Source organism: Mustela nivalis (assembly GCF_964662115.1).
Source record: "Mustela nivalis genome assembly, chromosome: 8".
In the NCBI taxonomy this organism is placed as follows: domain Eukaryota; kingdom Metazoa; phylum Chordata; class Mammalia; order Carnivora; family Mustelidae; genus Mustela; species Mustela nivalis.
Window position 1 is genome coordinate 122905666 of NC_139027.1, and position 23477 is coordinate 122929142.

The window sequence follows — 23477 nt, forward strand, 5'->3', positions numbered from 1 at the left end:
CTTAATTTCACACATGGAGATAATGACCTGAGCCAAAATTGAGAGTCAGATGCTTAACTGACTGAGCCACCTAGGTGCCCCTGATGAACTAACATTTTTAAACCATTTAAACCATTGGGCGCCTGGGTGGCTCAGCAGGTTAAAGCCTCTGCCTTCAGCCCAGGTCATGATCCCAGGGTCCTGGGATCGAGCCCCGCATCGGGCTCTCTGCTCAGTGCAGAGCCTGCTTCTCTCTCTCTCTCTGCCTGCCTCTCTGCCTACTTCTGTTCTCTGTCAAATAAATAAATAAAATCTTTAAAAAAAAAAAAAACCATTTAAAAAAAAAAACCATTTAAACCATTAAATTATAACATTTAAACCATTTTAATGCTGGGTAAGAAGTTGTTGATAATTCAAGTTATATTATTTCCTATTCCCTTTCCAACTATTAACGAGTATGAATATATTAAAGTGTTTTGATCAGTGTTTATACTGTTATTTTTATTCTCCCAGTATTATTTAATATAAACTACTCCTTACCCTTACTTGTCACTTTTAAAGATTATCTGATACGTTTCAAACAATCCTTTTGTCTATGCCAAACACTGAGGATGAGATGAGTAAGGTACCATTCCTCCTGCCCTCTGGAGGAAATAATAGAATATATGTCCAGAGTAGTGGCAAGAGAGAATGGTAAAAAAGAAAAAGGAGAGAGGGGGAGCCATCAGAGAGATACAGAGCTGGTGATGTTATAATTTAACACATATTAAGAGAAAGTACATAAAGCAGGCATTTCACTCCCTTTAAGATTCATTTTACAAATTAGCACCTGTTAGGTGCTATTTTAGCACCTATTAGATCGAACACTATAATTCCTCTTTACTGTTACACAATTCCCAGTTTCAGAGACCAACTAAATTTAGCATGAAAAAAATTGACCCAAGAATAAGTATTGATCTTGGGTTAGGCAATGGTTTCTTGGCTATGATAAGAGACATCTTAGATATGATTGAAAGACAAAAAGAAAAAAAACTAAGGGCACATGGATGGTTCAGTCAGTTAGGTTGTGATCCCAGTGTCCTGGGATCAAGCCCCACCTTGGGCTCCCTGTTCAGCAGGGCCTGCTTCTCCCTCTCTCTCTGCTTGCTGCTCCCTTTACTTGTGCTCTGTCAAATGAATAAATAAAAACTTATAAAAAAATAAACTGGACTGTATCAAAATGAAAAGCTTTTGTGCTTTAAATAACAGCACCAAAGGGGTGCCTGGGTGGCTTAGTGGGTTAAGCCTCTGCCTTAGGCTCAGGTCGTGATCCCAGGGTCCTGGGGTCAAGTCCTGCATCAGGCTTTCTGCTCAGCAGGGAGCCTGCTTCCCCCTCTCTCTCTACCTGCCTCTCTGCCTACTCGTGATCTCTCTTTCTCTCGGTGTCAAATAAATAAATAAAATCTTTAAAAATAAATAAATAAAATAAAAAATAAAGAACAATACCAAGAAAGTAAAGATGATCCAGAGAACAGGAAAAAATTTGCATATCATATATCTGGTAAGGTGTGATAAGGGACTTATATCCAAAATAGGTAAAGAAGAATTTTTTTTTTTTTAAGTAATCTCTATGCCCGACGTGGGGCTTTAACTCATGACCCTGAGATGGAGACCTGCACACGTTACTGACTGAGCCAGCCAGGAGCTCCAACTTGTAGGCTTTAAGTGACTGAATCATGAGCTTCATGAATTATATCTCACTAAATCTGTTCTTTAAAAAAAAAAAAAAAGGAGAATAAGAAGCTGATACCAAATTAAAATAGGAATCAATTATTTGTTCCACTGTGCTGCTGCTGGAACTAAAATCATATAAGCTATCAATTTTATTACTATACAGTGACTTACTGACTAAAGTATTTAGTAACTTTAATATATAGTCTCAACAACTATAATTTATAATCTATAAATATGGTTAGTTTCCTGTTAGTTTCCTATATTCTATAAATATAGTTAGTTTCCCGTTTCTGACAAAAAACAGAGTAAAAGTGAGCAAATGAAACTACTGACCGTCTTGAATATTACTTCAAAAATATTTTGTTGTTGGGGCGCCTGGGTGGCTCAGCGGGTTAAAGTCTCTGCCTTCGGCTCAGGTCATGATCCTCAGGTCCTGGGATTGAGCCCCAAATCGGGTTCTCTGCTCAGCAGGGAGCCTGCTTCCCCCTCTCTCTCTCTCCCTGCCTCTCTGCCTACTTGTGATCTTTGTCTGTCAAATAAATAAATAAACTCTTAAAAAATAAAACCTATAGTTAAAAAAATTTTTTGTTGTAAATTGTAACTGTGAAAATGAGGTCACATGATCTCATCTAATAAAACTTCTCTATGTCCTTTCTGAAGAAGACACCCTATGCTGCCCTTCTCATGAAAGACAAAATAGATTACAGAACAACTTTCTTCCAACTACAAGACAAAATTGTTAAATATCATCTTTGAAAAGTAACTCAATTTAATTCTTCATGAAAAGAATAAGGCATTTTAATATTAGGAAGTTTTTCCAGAAAGGGCTAGGATTTGATTATTCTTCAAATAAAATACTTGCTGTAAGAACCACCACTTGAGAGGCGCCTGGGTGCTCAGTGGGTTGAAGCCTCTGCCTTCAGCTCGGGTTGTGATCCCAGGGTCCTGGGATTGAGCCCCACATCAGGCTCTCTGCTCAGCGGAGGGCCTGCTTCCACAATCCCTCCCCACCTGCCTCTCTGCCTGCTTGTGATCTCTGTCCGTTAAATAGATTAAAAAATCTTAAAAAAAAAAAAAAACCATACCTGGTCTATAAAATTATTGTAGGCCCAAACCAAATACATTCATTAAATATTTCAAATATGGGACACCTGACTGGCTCAGTCCATGGACCATGTGACACTTGATCCCGGGGTTGTGAGTTCAAGTCCCGTTTGGGGTGTAGAGAGTACTTAAAAACAAAAAGGCAAGGGAAGAGTGCCTCGGTGGCTCAGTGGGTTAAGCCTCTGCTTTCGGCTCAGGTCATGATCTCAGGTCCTTGGGTTGAGCCCCACATCGGGCTCTCGACTCAACAGGGAGCCTGCTTCTCCCTTTCTCTCTGCCTACCTCTCTACCTACTTGTGATCTCTCTCTCTGTCAAATAAATAAATAAATAAGATCTTCAAAAAAAAGGCAAGGGGGCTCCTGGGTGGCTCAGTCAATTCAGCAACCAAGTCTTGGTTTCAGAATAGGTCATGATCTCATTGTCATGGGATGGAGCTCTTTGTCAGGCTCTGTGCTCAGTGCAGTCTGCTTCATATTCTCTTTCCCTCACCTTCTCCCTCTAGCTCACATGTACCCTCTCTCAAGTAAATAAATAAAATCTTTAAAAATAAATAAATAGGGGTGCCTGGATGGTTCAGTCGTTAAACGTCTGCCTTCAGCTCAGGTCATGATCCCAGAGTCCTGGGATCGAACTGTGTGTCAGGCTCTGCCTTCAGCGGGGAGTCTGCTTGAGATTCTCTCTTTCTCTGTCCCTCCCCCCAGCTTGTATGTGCGTGCTTACACTCCCTCTCTAAAATAAATAAATAAAATCTTTTAAAAAAATTAATAAAACAAATTCCACATGTGTTCATTCTAAGTTATATCACTTTATATTAAAAAGAAACATGACATGGGGCGCCTGGGTGGCTCAGTGGGTTAAGCCTCTGCCTTTGGCTCAGGTCATGATCCCAGGGTCCTGGGACTGAGCCCTGCATTGGGCTCTCTGCTCAGCAGGGAGCCTGCTTCCTCCCCTCTCTACCTACTTGTGATCTCTATCTGTCAAATAAATAAATAAAGTCTTAAAAAAAATGACAGACTCTGATTTCTCTTACCTTCATTGAATCACCATAAATTCCACTCAGTTGTTGGATATAATTGTGCAGCTTCTTTCTGTCCCCCAAGGCACTAAAATTATAACAGGATAAGCAAATCTATCATTATTTGCTTAATAATAATCTCTAGAGTATATAACAGTATATAATCAACTCTAAATTATCTACATTAATATAATGAGAGGTCAGATTAAAAGGAACAATTAATAATTCAGACATACATCCCCCCCAGAAACTCTCCCTTAGGCTTTTGCCCTTGATCTTCTTCCCTTGGTAACTCAGACTTCAACATCTCCTATGTCTCTACTAAGTGCTCAATTGATACTTCAAACTTATTTTAATCTAACTGAAGTTGACATCTTCCCTCACAACCCTGAATTGCATGGTTTAAGATAGCACTCTAAAGTAGAGCACAGGGAAAAGGACTTTGAAATCAGAAGTGATTCGTATCTGTACACAGACTCAGTATGACCTGGGGGGGGGGGGGTGGAAATCACTCGGCCCTTTTTAGTACATAAATGTTCTTATCCATACCACAGGAAAAATGTGAGTACTAGGTATGACTCATGCACAAATCAAATCTATATGAAGGTTATACCTTTACTTGTACCCATCTTCCTTTGTCAGTAATCCCTCATAATGCTCTAGTTTCAATAAATAAATTTAATGGGACTTAACATAAACAGATCAAAATCCATTAACTCATTGTCCTGCATCATTTACGCTTACTGGTCCAAGCAAGTTAGCCTGACACCTGGCTAATTATTAACAGAAACAGCAGGCAAAGGGGCAGAATTTACTAATCTACTAGCTAATTAGACTGAAAAATAAATCTTGCGCTCAAAGTCCTAGATAGTCAGAATCACTACAACTGGCCTCTCTATTGTACTCTATGACTCATGATAACTACAAAATCTATGAATGATATTCTTGGGATGTACAGAAGCATTATTACAGCTGATAAATCATAAAGCAGCATGCCTGTGTTTTCTTAATTCCCTATCATCTTCATCAGGTTGTTGAAAGGAAAGGCCAAGCTTGGAGAAGTAGTTATAGGTGATCTAAAACTGAGTGAGGTTAAGTATCGTTGCACAGTTGAGTATAATCACGAGTCACAGCATAAGATAGCAAACCTAAACCAATCTCGCTGCCCAATATTTCCCTGAACTAATACTCAACATTCATCATTTAATAAAACCCCAAAAGAAACTATTCACAAAGAAATCACTGATTAAAGTACATAAAAATAGCCAACCAAAATCTAGCAGTTTTATTTTAACAAAGGGTATAACAAAATACAGTAATACACATATACATTTTGAAGATTTATTTATTTATTCTAGAAAGAGGGAGAGAGAGTCCCTGTGTGTGAGTGGGGGGTGGGGCAGAGGGAGAGGAGAGAACCCTCAAGCAGACTCCCTGCAGAGCATGGAGCCCAACATGGACCAGATCCAAGATCCCAAGATCATGACCGAGCTGAAATCAAGAGCTGGGGGCCAAACTGACTGTGCCACCCAGGCACCCCAGAATAAACAGCACTTTAAATAAAAATTTAAAGTAGACATGGGCAGGGGTGCCTCAGTGGCTTAGTCAGTTGAGCCTCCTCCAACTCTTGATTTCAGCTCAAGTCATGATTTCAGCTCAGGTCATAATCTCAGGTTGGTGAGATCTAGCCCTGTGTGGGGCTCCATGCTCAGTGGGGAGTCTATTTCTCTAACTCTCCTTCTGGTCCTTCCAACCCCCTGTTGTGCATACAGGTGTATTCTCTCTCTCTAAAAAAAATAATAATAATAAAGAAATAAATCCTTAAAGTAGTCACAGGCCATAGTTAGACTATAGGAAGATTTTATTTTGGTATTTTACAATTTTTGAAATCTAAAATTTCTTACAACTGATATAAACATTTAATATACCAATTTTTTTACTTGTTAGCAAAACCTTTTAGTGTAAGCCTGATGATTCACAGACCTGTACCTCTGGGAAAATAATACATTATGTTAATAAATACATATGTTAACACATATGTTAATAAAAAAATTTTAAATCAACGGTTGGTCGCAAACTTGAGAAAATTTAAGTACTTGTCTAAACTGGATCCCCCCTAGAAAGCAGAGTCTTGAACAAGAGCTTACAGATAGGTCATTTATTTTAGGATATGAATCCTAGGAAAGGTGAAAGAGGAAAGGAGGGGAAAAGAGTACAAGGCTATATTAATAAATTGGTTGAACTTGTACTACTGTTAACAACTTTGACTTGTCCTACTGGGATCATCAAAGGCAGCTTTATACAGCAGAATTTTGCCATAATGGAAATGTCCTATACCTGCCCTGTCCAACATGGTAGCCACTAGTCATAAGTGGCTACTGAGCACTTGAAATATGGCTAGGTGAGGAATTGAAACTTTAATTTAAATTAATTTAAACATGGAGCTAGTGGCTGCTGCATTGGAAAACACAGCCCTGAGGAGTCCTGAAGAATCCACCTCAGAGTTATAAGGTAGGTAACAAGCTGTGCTGGATAATGTTCCGCTGAAATTCTATTTTGTTCACTCATGTCTCCCAAGTTCCTAGAAAAATTCCTAACACTCAGTGGGCCCTCCATAAATATTTGTTGAATAAATAGTAGTATCCAAGTCCACAAAGTAAATGGTTCTCTTTAAAAGCAAGACTCTATTAGAGCAAATGCAATTCAATTAAAATAGTAAGCAATTATTATACCTTAGTGGGCGCCTGGGTGGCTTAGTGGGTTACACTTCTGCCTTCAGCTCAGGTCATGATCTCAGGGTCCTAGGATTGAGCACCAAATTGGGCTCTCTGCTCAGCAGAAAGCCTGCTTCCCCCTCTTTCCCTCTGCCTGCCTGTCTGCCTACTTTTGATGTCTCTCTCTCTGTTAAATAAATAAATAAAATCTTTATAAAAATTAAAAAAAAAAGGAAGTAGTAAGGGGGACTTTGGGAGGACTGAGTGGGCTGAAATGTGATTATGAAAGAGGCAAGATGAGGCTCTTGAAGATTCTGATCCAAAGGACACATTTATTAAAATTCAAATAAATGTGCTAAGGTTAAAAAAAAATGTTCTAAGGTTATTTTTCTCACAATTTGCTTCTATTATCAACTACTAAACAATAGTACAGGAAGTAATTCAGTATAATCCTTTGTTTTGATTCTTTGGTTACTGTTACTACAAACATTTAACTAAATGGAATTCTAGAAGGAAAAAACCTTATTTCACCACTGTTGCCAATTCTCTTAAAAAACCCCCAAAACAAAAAAAAAAACCCTAAGTCTCCATTTTAAGGAATATTTAAATATTTGCTCCTCTAGACCCTGAAACTCCTAGCCTTATACAGGGATCTCTGCCTATAATTTATTAAGGGCCAACATGCGAATCACTTTATGTACATTGTCTCGTTATTATTTTCCATTTGACAGGTATAGAAACCGAAGAGTTGGGGCGCCTGGGTGGCTCAGTGGTTTAAAGCCTTTGCCTCAGCTTAGGTCATGATCCCAGGGACCTGGGATCAAGCCCTGAATCAGGCTCTCTGCTCAGCAGGGAGCCTGCTTCCTCCTCTCTCTCTCTCTCTCTCTCTGCCTGCCTCTCTGCCTACTTGTGATCTCTGTCTGTCAAATAAATAAATAAATAATCTTTTTAAAAAAGGAAAAAAAAAAGAGAGAGAGAGAAAAAAAAGAAACTGAAGAGTTAAATTATTTGTCCCAAATCACACAACTAAAAAAGGATGAAACTACTTTTGACTGCATCTTTAAATCTAATACCAGGCATACATTTCAGTCTTGAGATAGCTTTAGGAAGACCTAGAAACATGTTCAAGATAGGCTACAGCCTTGATTTTTCTTGCCAACAATTCCCCCCATCAGTTCTTATATATTTTATGGTGTGTATAATTCAATTATTCTGAACTTGAGAATAAAAAGTTGATCACTGAAACTTCATGAAGGCTTGTCAGCAAAATTTTGTAAAATAGGAATCATTAGCAATAGTAACACAGGAATTGCACAACAATAACAAAAACAACTGTGTTAACCAGCAGACAAGGGCTTCTGTTTTAAAACACTCTCTAGATTTAAAAGTAGGACAGTTAATAGATTATGGGCTTTGTCCCTTACAGGTGAATAAAAAGGTCATAAGTATGCTTGGCTACAAGGTGAATTTTATCATTCTTACCTTATCCCAAGACTTTCAAGATCAGACTCATTAAGATGGAGCAGTGTCAAACCCGTGATTTTATTTTCTTTGGAAGAAAGAGAGAAAAAAAAGAAAAAATGGTTTCAATATTTACAGCATATGCTTTTTTATTTCTTTTAATTTAGATTTGCCAGAATTTACTCAGATTGACATTTACTAACCACCCACTCCAGGCAATGAACTGTGTTAAGTACTATTTTCTTTTTTTAAAGATTTTATTTATTTATGAGGGGCGCCTGGTGGCTCAGTGGGTTAAGCCCCTGCCTTTGGCTCACGTCATGATGTCAGCAGAGAGCCTGCTTCTCCCTCTCCCTCTGCCTGCCTCTCTGCCTACTTGTGATCTCTTTCCCTATGTCAAATAAATAAATAAGATCTAAAAATATATATATATTTTATTTATTTAGGGGAGAGAGAGAGAGAGCGCGTGCGAGCATGAGCAGGTGGCAGAGGGCAGAGGCAGAGGCAGAGAGAGAAACAGACTCCCAATTGAGCAGGAAGCCCCATGTGGGGCTCGATTCTAGGATCCTGGGATCATGACCTGAGCTGAAGGCAGATGCTTTACCAACTGAGCCACCCAGGTGCCCCTAAGTACCACATTTTCATTTGTCACTTGGAAAGGTTTTTTTCTCAACATGGGGCTCAAACTCACAACCCCAGGGTCAAGAGCCCACATGCTCTACTGACTGAGCAGCCAGGAGCCCCTGCCACTCAGAAAGTCTTCATTTTAAATAGATAACTATATCAATAGGCTTTTTTTGATAAATCAAGTAAAAAAATTTTTTTTAAGATTTTATTTATTTATGGGGCGCCTGGGTGGCTCACTGGTTTGGGCTGCTGCCTTTGGCTCGGGTCATGATCTCAGGGTCCTGGGATCGAGCCCTGCATCGGGCTCTCTGCTCCGCAGGAAGCCTGCTTCTCTCTCTCTCTCTCTCTCTCTCTCTCTGCCTGCCTCTCTGCCTACTTGTGATCTCTGTCTGTCAAATAAATAAATAAAATCTTTAAAAAAAAAAAAAAGATTTTATTTATTTATTTGACAGACAGAGATCACAAGTAGGCAGAGAGAAAGGTAGAGAGAGAAAGGGGGAAGCAGGCTCCCTGCTGAGCAGAGAGCCCAACGTGGGGCTTGATCCCAGGACTCTGGGATCATGACTTGAGCTGAAGGCAGAGGCTTTAACCCACTTAGCCACCCAGGCACCCCAAATCAAGTAAAATTTTTTAAAGATTGATTGATTGATTTGTGAGAGAGCATGTGCATTCGAGTGAGTGCACAGGGAGAAGGAACAAAGGGAGAGGGACAGAGAACCTCAAGTAGACTCCACAGATCCTGATGCAGGCAAGGCTCAAAGTCATGACCTTAAGAGCAAGACTTGAGATGAAGCCAAGAGTCGAGCGCTTAAAGGACTGTGCTACCCAGGCAACCCTCAAGTGAAATTTTTAAAATTATTTGAAAAACTATTTGCAGGGAATTCCAAGTTGCAAAATTGGCAGCTTCCTTCTAAAACAGGTGAGGTTTAGGGTGGGGAGTAGGGGTGGGAAAGAAGTGTAAATCTATTGTTCATAGAATAGTCAAGCCAAAACCATAGCCTGGGAGCACTTAGGTGGTACAGTAGGTTGAGTGGCAGACTCTTGATCTTGGCTAAGTTCTTGATCTCATGGTTGTGAGTTTGAATCCTGTGATAGGCTATGTCCATCCTACTTAAAACACACAAAAAAAGAAAAAAAGAGCAATTTCAAGTTCAGTAAAATTTCATTTAGTAAAATTTCATTCAGTAAAATTTCATTTTTACTCTAGTGCTATCCTGGTTTTCTAAAAATACCCTCAATAATCTCTAAGACATATTTGAGATGCCTGGCTGGCTCAGTCAGTAAAGTATGCAACTTTTGATCTTGGGGTTGTTGAGTTTAAGCCCCACTTTGGATGTAGAGATTACTTAAATAAAAATTCTAAAAACTTCAGGAGCCTGGGTGGCTTAGTTGGTTAAGCATTCAACTCTTAATCTCAGCTCAGGTCTTGATCTCATGGTTCTAAGTTCAAGCTCTGCACTTAAAATTAAAAAATACTAATAAACTTGAAGACTTTTTTTTTTCCAAGTCATCCTTGCGCAGGGGCCATGCTAACCTTCTCTGTATTGTTCAAATTTTAGTATAGGTGCTGCTGAAGCGAGCACTTGAAGACATATTTTTCTAAAAAGATCCTGAATTATGCAATTATGTAGTTTTCCACAAATGGAATTATGTTGTTTATAATTTATTTTTTCACACCTATGATGTCATAGAAATCTTTTCTGTCAATTTTATTAAACCACATCATTTTTTTTAAAGATTTTATTTATTTATTTGACAGAGGGAGATCACAAGTAGGCAGAGAGGCAGGCAGAGAGAGAGAGGAGGAAGCAGGCAGCAGGCTCCCCGCTGAGCAGAGAGCCCGATGCAGGACTCGATCCCAGGACCCTGAGATCATGGCCTGAGCCGTAGGCAGCGGCCCAACTCACTGAGCCACCCAGGCGCCCCTAAACCACATCATTTTTAATGGCTGCCTTATATTCTACAATTAGATGCCCCGTAGTATATTTAACCAATTTTTTCCTGAGCCTTATGCTCAGAAATGAGTATACCTAAATGAGTATACCTTAAAATGAGTACACCTAAACCGATATGATAGTTATTGTAAAGATTTAGAAGATAAAATATGAGAAGTACACAGAACAGTACTTCACACAAAGTAAATGCTGAGGAAATGTTAGGTATCACTATTATATATAACTATTATCAATGGATAGATTATTTCTACTTTCTTGCTATTTATAACCAATGGTTAAAAGAATGACCTTGAATATATTTCTTTGGACACCTGTACAATTCTATCTGTAAATTTCTACAAGTGAAATTTCCTAAGTAAAAAAGTATTACCAAGCCATCCATGGTTTGACCTAATAGACACTTCCATCAACTTCACTGGATTACCCATTTCTCTTATTATCAATCTTTAAATATTTTCCTATTTAGGGTTGCCAGGGTGGCTCAGTTGGTTAAGAGTCTGTTTTGGGCTCAGCGGGAAGCCTGCTTCTCCCTCTCCCTCAGCGGTTCCCCCTGCTTGTGTTCCTTCTCTGTGTCTCTCTCTGTCAAATAAATAAATAAAATCTAAAAAAAAAAAAAAAGGAAAAGGAAAGGGACCAACACTTTGTATGTAGTTTTGCCAAATAAAAATAAATCCAGGGATGCCTGGGTGGCTCAGTTGGTTAAGCAGCTGCCTTCGGCTCAGGTCATGATCCCAGCGTCCTGGGATAGAGTCCGACATCAGGCTCCTTGCTCTGCAGGGAGCCTGCTTCTCCCTCTGCTTCTGTCTGCCATTCTGTCTGCCTGTGCTTGCTCTCTCTCCCTCTCTCTCTCTGACAAACAAATAAAATCTTAAAAAAAAATAAAAAATAAATAAAAATAAATCCAGGGGCGCCTGGGTGGCTCAGTTGGTTAAGCGGCTGTCTTTGGCTCAGGTCATGATTCCAGTATCCTGGGATCGAGTCCCACATCGGGTTCCTTGCTCTGCAGGGAGCCTGCTTCTCCCTTTACCTCTGCCTGCCACTCTGTCTGCCTGTGCTCACTCCCTCTCTCCCTCTCTGACAAATAAATAAATAAATAAAATCTTTAAAAATAAATAAATAAATAAACCCAGACTAAGATAGGGATTAGAAATAAAGACTATTGCAATAGGGAGAATGTTGAGATTTCAGAAATCTCCAAAGTCAAACAGAAGAAGGTACTGCTATTTTTTATCAGGTAAAGGAGGGGCAAGCAGAATCTTTAGGAAATGACCCTACTGTGGTCTGACACAACAATATCCTGCTATGCTCAGCCGATTCCAAGTTGATCATGGAGCAGTCCACTTTCTTAGTGCTTGATGCAGTTTAGTGGCAAGCAAGAGTTCAGGGCCCTCTAAGAGAGAGAGAAGCCTGACTAATCTTTGGTCAGGACAAAACAAACAGTTAAGAAATGAGCAGTTGTGGGACGCCTGGGTGGCTCAGTTGGTTAGGCAGCTGCCTTCGGCTCAGGTCATGATCCCAGCGTCCTGGGATCGAGTCCCGCATCGGGCTCCTTGCTCGGCAGGGAGCCTGCTTCTCCCTCTGCCTCTGCCTGCCATTCTGTCTGCCTGTGCTTGCTCTCTCCCCATCTCTCTCTGATAAATAAATAAAATCTTTAAAAAAAAAAAAAAAAAAAAAAAAAAAAAGAAATGAGCAGTTGTTGGGGCGCCTGGCTGGCTCAGCCAGTGGAACCTATGACCCTTGATCTTGAGGTTTTAAGTTTGGGCCCCTGATAGGTATACAGATTACTTAAAAAAAAAAAAATCTTGGAGCACCTGGATGGCACCTTAGTTAAGGGTCCAACTCTTGATTTTTGCTTTGGTCAAGATCTTAGGGTCATGGGATTGAGATCTCATGGCTGTGGGATGGAGCCCAGAATTGAGTTCTGGGCTCAGTAGGGAGTCTGCTTGGGATTTTCTCTCTCCCTCTCCCTGCCTCTCTCCACCCTGCAATATTTCTCTGAGAATAAATAAATAAGTCTTCAAAAAAAATTGTTTAATTAAAAAATAAAAATAAAGAACTTTATTTTATTTATTTATTTGACATAGAGAGAGAAATCACAAGTAGGCAGAGAGGCAGGCAGAGAGAGGGGAGAAAGCAGGTTCCCTGCGGAGCAGAGAGCCCGACGTGGGGCTCAATCCCAGGACCCTGGGATCATGACCTGAGCTGAAGGCAGAGGCTTTAACCCACTGAGCCACCCAGGTGCCCCAAAATAAAGAACTTTAAAAGAAAAAAGAAATGAACAATTGTCCCATGTGGTCAGTTTGTTAGTTTGTTTTTTGTTTTTGTACCAATTAAAAGCATGAAGTGAGGGGCGCCTGGGTGGCTCAGTTGGCTAAGAGTATGCCTTCAGCTCAGGTCATGATCCCAGGGTGCTGGGATCCAGCCAAGTTGGACTCCCTGCTCAGCAGAGGAGTCTGCTTCTCCCTCTCCCTCTACCCCATCCCCCTGCTCATGCACTCGCACTTTCTTTCTCTCAAATAAATAAAATCTTTTTTTTAAAAAAAAGAGGGTCACCTGGGTGGTTCAGTGGGTTAAAGCCTCTGCCTTCAGTTTAGGTCATGATCCCAGGGTCCTGGGATCAAGCCCCGCATTGGGCTTCTCTGCTCAGCAGAAAGCCTCCTTCCTCCTCTCTGCCTGCCTCTCTGCCTACTTGTGATCTCTGTCAAATAAATGAATAAAATCTTTAAGGGAAAAAAAAGCATGTAGTGAGTTCGAATTTCGCTAGTATTAGACTAGTATTAGACTGTGGGCTCAAGAGAAAAGATGATTCTGAAGGCTGATGAATTATTCTTCAGAACATCACTGAGGGGCACCTGGGTGGCTCAGTCGGTTAATTAAGCGTTGGCCTTCGGTTCAGGTCATGGTCCCAGGGTGCTGGGATGGAGCCCTAGGGAGCCTGCTTCTTCCTCTCCTCCCCACTTATGATCTCTGTCACTATTTCTGTCTCTCTCTCTCTTTCAATTAAATAAGTAAAATCTTTAAAAAAAGAAAAACAGGGGCTCCTGGGTGGCTCAGTGGGTTAAAGCCTCTGTCTTCGGCTCAGGTCATGATCATGGGGTCCTGGGATCGAGCCACGATCTCTCAGCGGGGAGCCTGCTTCCTCCTCTCTCTCTCTGCCTGCCTCTCTGCCTACTTGTGATCTCTGTCTGTCAAATAAATAAATAAAATCTTAAAAAAAAAAAAAAAGAAAAGAAAGAAAGAAAGAAAAGGAACTGAGTCCGCCTATCCCGCACTGAGGTGGCAAGTTTCCAAAGAAACCCACCAGCATCAGACCAGGCGCCCCACCCAAGTTCACAGTCCCCAAAGCTGTCTTTCTTCCAGCGGGTCCCCAACCCCAAAAGCCCCATTTCTCCTTACTCCATCTCAGGGTGCACTCCGGGCGCCTTCTGTACCTCCCAGCACCGGCTCTCTCCTCCCCGCCTCAGGTTTCCGTTCTCAGATGCAGGTCATTCCTCCCGTAGGGGCCTCCCCCGACCCCCTCCCCACCCCCGCCTCAGGTCCACCCCTGCGGGTGCCTCCCCGCGCAGGTCTTCCTTCCCTGCTTCAGGGCCCCTGCTCAGGAGGGCTCTCCGCCTCAGGTTTCCGTTCTCCGCCTCAGGTCAACCCTGGCTCGGCGCCTCAGGTCCACCCCTTTGGTACCTCCCCGAGCAGGTCTCCCTTCCCCGCTTCGGGACCTCTTTGAGGCCCCCAGCTCACTGCCCCAGGGCGCCCTCTCCTCAGGCCCTCAGCCTCCGCCTCCGGTCGCCGTCCCCCGGCCCCTCAGCCCTCTACCCCGGGTACCTCGGAAGCGGTCCAGTAGTCGGGGATCTCTGAAGCCACTGCGCTCTAGGAAGCAGCACACCTGCTCCGGGCCCCAGAACTGGGGATCTGGGAGGAGCTCGGGGCCCGGGGACCTTTCCGCCGCCGCGGAACGGTTGTTTGGAGGGGTTCTTGGGCTGCCATCGCATCGGGGCCGCTTGAAGGGCTGTTCCGAGTTGGCTCCCTGCATGGCTACCACCAGCGCCAGGCACAGTACAGTCAAGAACCGCGGCGCTTATCCCGCGCGCAAGCGCACTGACTGCCGGTCGCTGAGGACGAGCCCGCACAGCACTGCCAGCCAACTGGCCTCCCGCGCAGGCGTACTGACAGCTTAGACCTTGGGGCTGGGCAGCCCAGCCACTTCAGCCACCGGGCCCTCGTGCGCAGGCGCAATGACAGCCCAATGGTCCTCTACAGGTCCGGAGTTTACAGAAAGGGAGAGAGACTAGAAGCAGAGCCGAGGTCGTGCTAGTGAGGACGAGATGAGGAAAGACTGTACCTAAGACCCGTGGAAATCCTCTCACAGTCCGGAGCAGGGGCTCTTCTGGTGAATTGAGGGTGCCTTCCTCCAAGTGAGTTTCACAGGTATACCCTTGGCCATGTTTCAGATGCCCCAAACTTAAAGAAACCTAAAAGGCCATCAGGCTGGCCATCTTCTCAATTAGAGAAAAGTGGGTAAGAAGCTGATCTGGAAGACCATGGAATGATTTCAAATCTGATATGAAGGTAGTCTTATTGCGCTGCACAGGTACAGTATTTCTGGGCAGTTAGAGGGCCCGGGGGTTCCGATCCATAAACTTTTTTTTTTTTTTTTTAAGTAATGTATATTATTGGGGGGGCAGGTCTGTGATTCATCAGTCTTACACATATCCGTAAACTCTTATCTAAAGGATTCCACACAGAAGCAGACTTTAGACTTCTCTCCAAAAGAATCCTCAACTCCTCTCCCTATTCCAACTACCCGTCCAGAGGAAAGAAAGTGGCCAATCTGATTACTGTTAAACAAAATTCACCTGAGTAGATTTGAAGATCTAACTGGCTTTATTCAATGATCCATGAATAGGGCAGCAGCCCATCTGGTAAGGAGAAAGGAGCTTCGAGGAGCTGTACAAAATGAAAGATTTTTAAAGGCAGAAAGGGGGTAAGACAAGGAAGTCACAGCAAAAGAAAGGATGATTTTTGGCAAAGTCACCCAACTTTGGGGGAAAGGCAGGAGTCTACCAGGCTGCTGCCTCACCAGTGTTGGCCAGGAAATTCCAGACTGACTAGAATTCACAGTCCTGGGAAAGGTTGAAACTGCAATTAGGCTAGATATTAAGTCTTGGTTTGCTAATATGGGTCTTAGCACAGGTGACTTTATTTTGGGCCTGTTTCTTTTTCAACATTACTTAAAACTTATCTTCAAGGATTTTTACCACCTGGTGGTAACAGCCTGTAAAAATGAGAGGCATGTCCCCATCACCTTAATCACTCAGGGGCATGACCAAACTTCCCTATAAATCTTAGTGTGTGCAATTAACTGGTAATAGGACCACTATTCCCATCACTAAAGCCAATACACCACACCATCAACCCAGCCATAGACCCATCTAGGAGATAAGGGATGAATAAGCACTTAGCTGGCTCAATTAGTAGAGCATTTGACACTTGATCCCAGGGGTCATGAGTTTGAGCCTCACTCTGGGTATAGAGATAACTTAAAGAGGCAAAATAAAACGTAATTTTTAAAAAAGGATGAATGAAACAAATTATCATTAAGCAGTGTGAACTAGTGGTCTGATAGAGAGCAAAATATCTTTTTTTTTTTTTTTTTTTAAGCAATCTCTACAGCCAGTGTGGGGCTTGAACTCAAAACCCTGAGATCAAGTGCATATTCTACTGACTGAGCCAGCTGGTCATCCCATAAAATATTCTTAGCATACACTTAGATCTTTACTCTGATGCCAGACATTGTTCTAAGGGTTTTACACATTTTTTTTAAAGATTTTATTTATTTGACAGAGATCACAAGTAGGCAGAGAGGCAGGTGGGCGCGATGCGGGGTGGAGCAGACTCCCTGCTGAACAGAGAGCCCCATTGGCGGGGGGGGCGCAGGACCCGGGGATCATGACGTGAGCCAAAGGCAGAGACTTTAACCCACTGAACCACCCAGGCACCTGGGCTTTACAAATATTAATTAATGTATGTATCATAACAATCCTAGGGTGTAAGGAACTGAGCTACAGAGAGAGAAATGAGTAATGATTTGCTCATGGTCACACAGCTAGTAAGTGATGAAGCCTGGAACTTGCCCTCCATCTGCACAGAAGGGCCAGACTCAGCAAAAATGCCCTTAAGTGCCAGAATAATTTGAGAAATGAACAGAGTTGCCAAGACTCATGAAACCCAAACAAAGGGTAAAAGAGACAATGAATAGCCCATGAATGAAAGCCTATTTCAACTTGGAAATGGCTGGCTTGAAAACTTGTATTTTTTTAGACTTATGGGAAAATCTCCCCTGACTGCAAGGTTTCCTTGGCAGTAGAAAGTGATATAAGCAGGGTTTTACATTTAATCGACTGGATTTGTTCAAAGCAGTTACTTTTGAGAACTTTAATTTTCTGTTTGTGTTTGTTCAGGAGTGTCATTTAATGCCATGTTTATTACTTATCTCCTTACCCCTTCTTTTCTAGGAGCCCTAGATCTTGAGCAAGGTTGTTGGTTACTTGCTCAAGGTCACATGGCTAGTAGTAAGTGACAGAATGGAGATTTGCAGCTGACTCCAAAACTTCAGTGCTTTCCAGTTTGCCAGGGCAGTGAAGCCCACTCACAGCCCCAGTGATCTTATTCTATCTCGCTTTTTTACAACAAGAGAATAGTTAACAGGCCCTCTGGTGCTCTGGTCACCTTGAAGGAAATGACAGGTCAACCTCTCCTATGATGCCAAACTTGTCATAGTTCACACTTGAAAAATCTGTAATGTCCATTAATCGAAGGCCCATTGCTTCATGACCTTAAATATCCCCAAGGATTTCTCCCTGCCCTTACATAGCTACCTTCCACCCACCTAGCTGAGCTAGGGGAATTTTATGTCTGTCAGCATTAATCATGTGGTTTTGTATCTCTCCACAGCTTCCTCTTCAACCAGTGCTGCTGGTTCTCAATGCCAGCTGTCACTCTCTGTTTCATTTCCTCTTCACCCTTCGCTGAACTTAGCCTCCTTAAGACATTCTTTTTTTTTTTTAAAACACTTGCCACAAATCCCAAAGCCAAGCTAAAATTCATTTTTTATTTTTAAGTAGGGTCTACACCTGACATGGGCCTTGAGCTCACAACACTGAGATCAAGAGTCGCACAATCCACCAACTAAGCCTGCCAGGTGCTGCCAAGCCAAAATTCATTAAAAAAATAATAATTGATTTTCTCATCTGATAAAAATAATGCTCAGGAAGGAAAATGTGGAAAGCAAAATGTGTATATATGTAAAGGTCACTTCCTGGTAGGTGCTCCATAAAATTTTTTTCTTTTTTTAAGATTTTATTTATCTAGGGGCACCTGAGTGGCTCAGTAGGTTAAAGCTTCTGCCTTCGGCTCAGGTTATGATCCCAGGGTCCTGGGATCAAGCCCTGCATCCGGCTCTCTGCTCCGAGGGAAGTCGGCTTTCTCCTCTCGCTCTCTGCCTGCCTCTCTGCCTACTTGTGATCTCTTTCAAATAAATAAAATCTTTAAAACAACAACAAAACAAACAAACAAAAAAAGATTTTATTTATCTATTTGTCAGAGAGAGAGAAACAGAGACAGAGCACAAGCTGGAGGGAGAAGCAGGCTCCCCACCAAGTAAGGAGCCCGAAGCGGGGCTTATCCAGGGACCCCAGGATCATGACCTGAGTTGAAGGCAGATACTTAACCAACTGAGCCACCCAGGCATCCCCATAAGCCTTTTTGTTTCGTGAAAGAAGAAACTCATTTCCAGGTCTCGGAATCTTTGAAAAAAGAGGCCTCGCAGAATGACAATAGTTACCATATTTGAGTACCTATTATGACTCAGACATCCTACGTGTGCTTTACTTTATATCCATATTTTCTACTCCTTATAATAACCTCAGTCCATACCTATTATACTAGTTAGACTTATTTGGTTATAAATACATTCATCCATTCATTCAAGAACTATATCTTTTGGGGGGCATCTGTGTGGCTCAGTCAGTAGTAAACAGGGGCTCCTGGATGGCTCAGTTAAGCATCTGCCTTCAGTTCAGGTCATGATCTCAGGTTCCTGGGATTGGTCCCCACATGGGGCTCCCTGCTCGGTGAAAAGTATCTTCTCCCTCTCCCTCTGCCCTCTCCCCACTTCATGTACTCTCTCACTTTCTCTCAAATAAATAAATATATTTTTTTAAAGTAGCAAACATATTAGAAGTTAGTGATATGGAAAAAAATTTAAGAGGAGTGGAGAAGGACAGAGTCACAATTTTGAATAAGGTAGTCATAATACGCCTTTTGGGAAAGTGCTATTTTAGCAGAGACTTGGAGGAGATGAAATGAAAGAAAGCTTCTGCTCCTCTAGCTCCAACAAAATAACTTCAAAAGCATGGATCATGTTCATTCCTGGACCAACTGCTGTGTTTTAAGATAATTTACACCCCCCCCAAAAAAATTTTTTTAAAAGAAAGGAACATCTGGGTGGCTCAGTCAGTTGGGCATCTGCTTTCGGCTTGGATCATGGTCTTGGGGTCCTGGGATTGAGCCCCGCATCGGGCTCCCTGCTTAGCGGGAGTCTGCTCCTCTCTCTGTCCCTCCCCTCTGCTTGTGCTCCCTCTCTGGTTCTCTCTCACTCTCTCTCAAAAAAAAAAAAAAAAAAGATAATTGACCCATTTGGGTCACATGTTACCTCTTGTGTGAGAAGGCAAGGTCCTGTACAAGAAGAAGAGAATTGGTTCTGAACAAAAAGACCCAAGGTGTTGTTACACTCATTTAACATGGAAGGAACTAAAGCTCAGAAAGGTGAAATGACTTGCCCAGGGTCACACACATGTATTAAGGGCTTGGGATTTCAACTAATTCTGTCAGAAGAACCATTATTCTTGGGGTACCTGGGTGGTACTGTCAGTTCAGCAGCTGACTCTTGGTTTTGGCTTAAGTCTGATTCTCAGGGTTATGAGATCAAGCTTCATGTTGGGCTCCCCACTCAGCTGTTTGCCTGACTCTACCTCTCATTCTGCAACTTATTCCAAATAAGTAAATATATCTTAAAAAAAAAATAATTGTTCTTTTCTGCAACTTGAGCTGGATACAAGTTCTGTTGCTTTTAGGCATAGACAGGGTCAGGCCATCCCAACCTAGAATTTAGCTTATTGTGACTTCCTGTAACTGGCTCAATGTTTGGGGTGATGTGACCATGTATTTGGGGGTTGGGATGCTCAAAAACATAAGGGAGTGGCCAGACTTTAGGGACAGGGTACCACTAGGTAAAAATAACTCATGGATACTTTTTTTTTTTTTTTTTTTTTTAATAAACTGTGTGCACTGTGGGGCTCAAACTCATCACTCCAAGAATCAGGAGTCACATGTTGTATTGACTGAGCCAGCCAGGCACCCCACTCATCTCATAGATCCTTTTATTTATTTATTTTTTACTTTTTAAAGATTTATTTTTTTATTTTTTGAAGATTTTTTTTAAAGATTTTATTTATTTATTTGATAGATAGAGATCACAAGTAGGCAGAGAGGCAGGCAGAGAGAGAGAGGAAGGGAAGCAGGCTCCCCGCTGAGCAGAGAGCCTGATGCAGGGCTGATCCCAGGATCCTGGGATCATGACCTGAGCCTAAGGCAGAGGCTTTAACCCACTGAGCCACTCAGGCGCCTTGAAGATATTTTTTAAAGGAGTGCCTGGGTGGCTTAGTCGGTAAGCATCTGCCTTCAGCTCAGGTCATGATCCCAGGGTCCTCTCCCACTCTCCCTGTTTGTGTTCCCTCTCTCACTGTGTTTGTGTGTCTCTGTCAAATAAATAAACAAATAGAATCTTTTAAAAAACAGATTTTTTTAAAAGAGATTTTATTTATTTGACAAGAGAGATCACAAGTAGGCAGAGAGGCAGGCAGAGGGGGAGAGGGAAGCAGGGTCCCTGCTGAGCAGAGAGCCCAAAGCAGGGCTCCATCCCAGGACCCTGAGATCATGACCTGATCATGACCTGAGCCAAAGGCAGAGGTTTAACCCACTGAGCCACCCAGGCACCCCAGAAAAAAAAAAAAAATTTTTTTTAAAGTAATCTCCACATCCAGCCCGGGACTCAAACCCACAACCCTGAGATCAAGAGTTGTACGTTTCACCGACTGAGCCAGCCAGGCCCCCTAGACCTTGGATCTTTGATGAAAATATTTGCCATTTGACTGAGTAACTCAAGAGTTCATTTTCTCTTCCGTACTTCCAAATTCATGAGCCAATAAACTTCCTTAGTTTTTAGGCCAGTGTGAGATGGATTTTCTCTTTTGTGTGTGTATGCTTTGAAACTTTGGATTTTCCCTCATTTGTGGCTGAAAGCATCCCTGATAATACTTCATAACTTTACCATCTGAGAGGGCTGATTTTTTTCCTTGTTGTGACATTGGTATCTATACTAGTTTAGTCTGATTCCTTATCACTCATGTCATACTATCCTTAGTGAATACCACTGTCTGTTAGCCGAATTCACAAAGGTCTTTGCCTCTGAGAAAGTTCTTTTCACTCATTGAGTGGGCCCATATTGTTATGGACTGAATTGTGTCCCCCCAGAATCTCCAGTCCCCAGTGTGACAGGGCTTGCTCTATGTATGTATGTATGTATGTATGTATCTATCTATCCATGCATTTATCTATCATTTATTTATTTTAGGCTCTCCTCTCAACAGGGGCTTGAACTCAGAACCCCAAGATCAAGACATGCTTAGGATTCCTGGGTGGTTTGGTCATTAAGCATCTGCTTTCAGCTCGGGTCATGATCCCAGAGTTCTGGGATCAATTCCCACATCAGGCTCCTTGTTCAGTGGGGAGCCTGCTTCTCCCTCTACCTGCCACTCCCCTGCTTGTGCTCTCTCTCCAATGAATGAATGAATGAAATTTAAAGAAGAAGAAAGTTGCATGCTCTACTGACTGAGACAGCCAGGTACCCCTGGCCTTTTTAAGGAGGTAATTAAGGCTAAATGCAGTCATATAGGTAGGAGCCTAATCTAACAGAACTGATGTCCTTATAGGAAGTGGCACCAGAGATCTCTGAGGCTGGATGCTTGATTCCTGGACCTCTTTTGAAAGCATAAAGCAAGGTTGAAGTTATATTACTTATACCATTAATTTAGCTGCACATTCTGGGCTTTTTGTTGTTGTTATGTTCCTCTATTTAATTGTGTTTTATGTTCCTCTCAGCCCTATGGATAGTAAATCATTAACTGTGCGTTTTTCACTCCCTACTCCCTGTTCTCACTTTGGTTATAGAAACCTGATGATAACCAAATAATGACATTTGTTTTGAAATCATCTGACATAATCTGATTGTACCAACTCCTGGATGGCATCTTACTGTTCAGAAGAATGCGCCCATTCAGACGTTTCAAGGCTTCCCTGCTCTGAGATTTCAAGAAATGCATCACCGTCCTGATGTTGGCAGGCTGGGTCTAAGGACCCAGAGGGGGCCTGCAGGACCAGCAAAGAGGGTCCTTGGCTTTGCATGGGATAGAAATCAAATGCAGGGCGCCTGGGTGGCTCAGTGGGTTAGGCCACTGCCTTCGGCTCAGGTCATGGTCTCAGGGTTCTGGGATCGAGTCCCGCATCAGGCTCTCTGCTCAGCGGGGAGCCTGCCTCCTCCTCTCTCTCTGCCTGCCTCTCTGCCTACTTGTGATCTCTCTCTGTCAAATAAATAAATGAAAACTTTAAAAAAATTAAAAAAAAAAAGAAATCAAATGCAAGCCAGGAGGGTTGGGTTATGGACACTGGAAAGGGTATGTGATATGGTGAGTGTTGTGAAATGTGTAAGCCTGACAATTTACAAACCTGTACCCCCTGGGGCAAATAATACATTATATGTTAATAAAAATTAAAAAAAATTTTTTAAATGCAAGCCAGGAGGAAGTGAGCACAGAGTTTATGGAGTGGTATAAGCAATAAGAGTATAGCAGATGGAGTTCAGGGAGACCTGGGAAAGTGAGCCACACTGTTGCTTGGGGGTAGAGATTTATATTGGAAACGGGTCCAGAGTACATTTTGCTTTGGAAATCCAAGGTGGATTCGGATTGAAGGTGAGTATCTGGTGAACAATAGGTGTTACTCCGTAAATAACCAAAGGTAGGGGGACTGAGGCAATGTTGATGGAGGTTTGTTTGATACCAGTGTCCTGGAACATGACTGGAATCAAGTTCTTAGATGTTAGCAGGTGTTTGGGGGCCTAGGAGGAAACTTAAGAATGATTAACTCTCTTGTCTTACCTTGGAGTGGGAACATAGCTTCTTTGGTTTGGTTTGGCCTAAGTTTGGACATCTGGTTTACTCAGATGCAAAATACAGAGCATGAGGAAATGGTCCTTAGCAGAGAAACAGCAGAAAGGAAACCTTTTTTAAAATGGAGTCCCTTCCATTTCCTCGTCTTGTTGCTTTCATGTATTTACCTCCTTCCCCATGCACAAACTCTTCCTACGCTCAGCAAAGCAAGGCAGCTTTGGGAAGAGCCCTCTGCCTTCTCGATGGACTATTTTTCTGATAATAAAGCTTTCTTTGCTTCAAAACCCTGAGTGTCTCTCTCCATCGTATGGGAGCCTTCAATTTTGGGCGATGATTGGATGGAAGCCTGGAAAGTGAAAGGATTTGCCCAAGACAGAACAAAAGAGACAGAAGTTTACTGATTATAGGGCAAGGGAGCAGAGGACAGGACAGTAGAGAGGCTGTCTGCAATGATGCAGTCAGTGGGGACTGTTTTTAAAGGGGGAAGGTGAGGAGGTATGGCAACCTAAGAAATTTTCCCTTTTTTGGTAACTGTGCCTGGTTGTAAGTGGCCCATTGGTTAGTTAGGGCCTATGGATATTGTGAGTTGGGTCATCTGGTGGGCCTGTCTGGAATCAGCCAGGGGGT

The 23477-nt window shown here is 42.4% G+C and overlaps 1 protein-coding gene and 1 long non-coding RNA gene across 5 annotated transcripts in view; one reads left to right on the plus strand and one right to left on the minus strand.

The window, feature by feature from the left end:
• The window catches only part of SAMHD1 (SAM and HD domain containing deoxynucleoside triphosphate triphosphohydrolase 1), a 59174-nt gene extending 44434 nt beyond the window's left edge, over window positions 1–14740 (minus strand). The window contains exons 1-3 of one of the 4 annotated variants that reach the window (XM_082746247.1): window positions 14389–14740; window positions 8009–8075; window positions 3828–3900 (exon numbers count right to left, since the gene is read on the minus strand). In XM_082746247.1, coding sequence (XP_082602373.1) covers window positions 3828–3900; window positions 8009–8075; window positions 14389–14596 — 348 coding nt within the window. In that variant the 5' untranslated portion in view covers window positions 14597–14740. Of the gene's footprint in view, window positions 1–3827; window positions 3901–8008; window positions 8076–13965; window positions 14200–14388 lie in introns of those variants that run through there. The other 3 variants (XM_082746249.1, XM_082746250.1, XM_082746248.1) reach the window with 3 other exon arrangements.
• Window positions 14741–14800: 60 nt separating this feature from the next.
• On the plus strand, window positions 14801–23134 carry LOC309872292. Its single transcript, XR_014315766.1, has 3 exons — window positions 14801–14978; window positions 15297–15485; window positions 21853–23134. It is a non-coding gene; the product is annotated as an uncharacterized lncRNA (long non-coding RNA).
• Window positions 23135–23477: the final 343 nt, after the last annotated feature.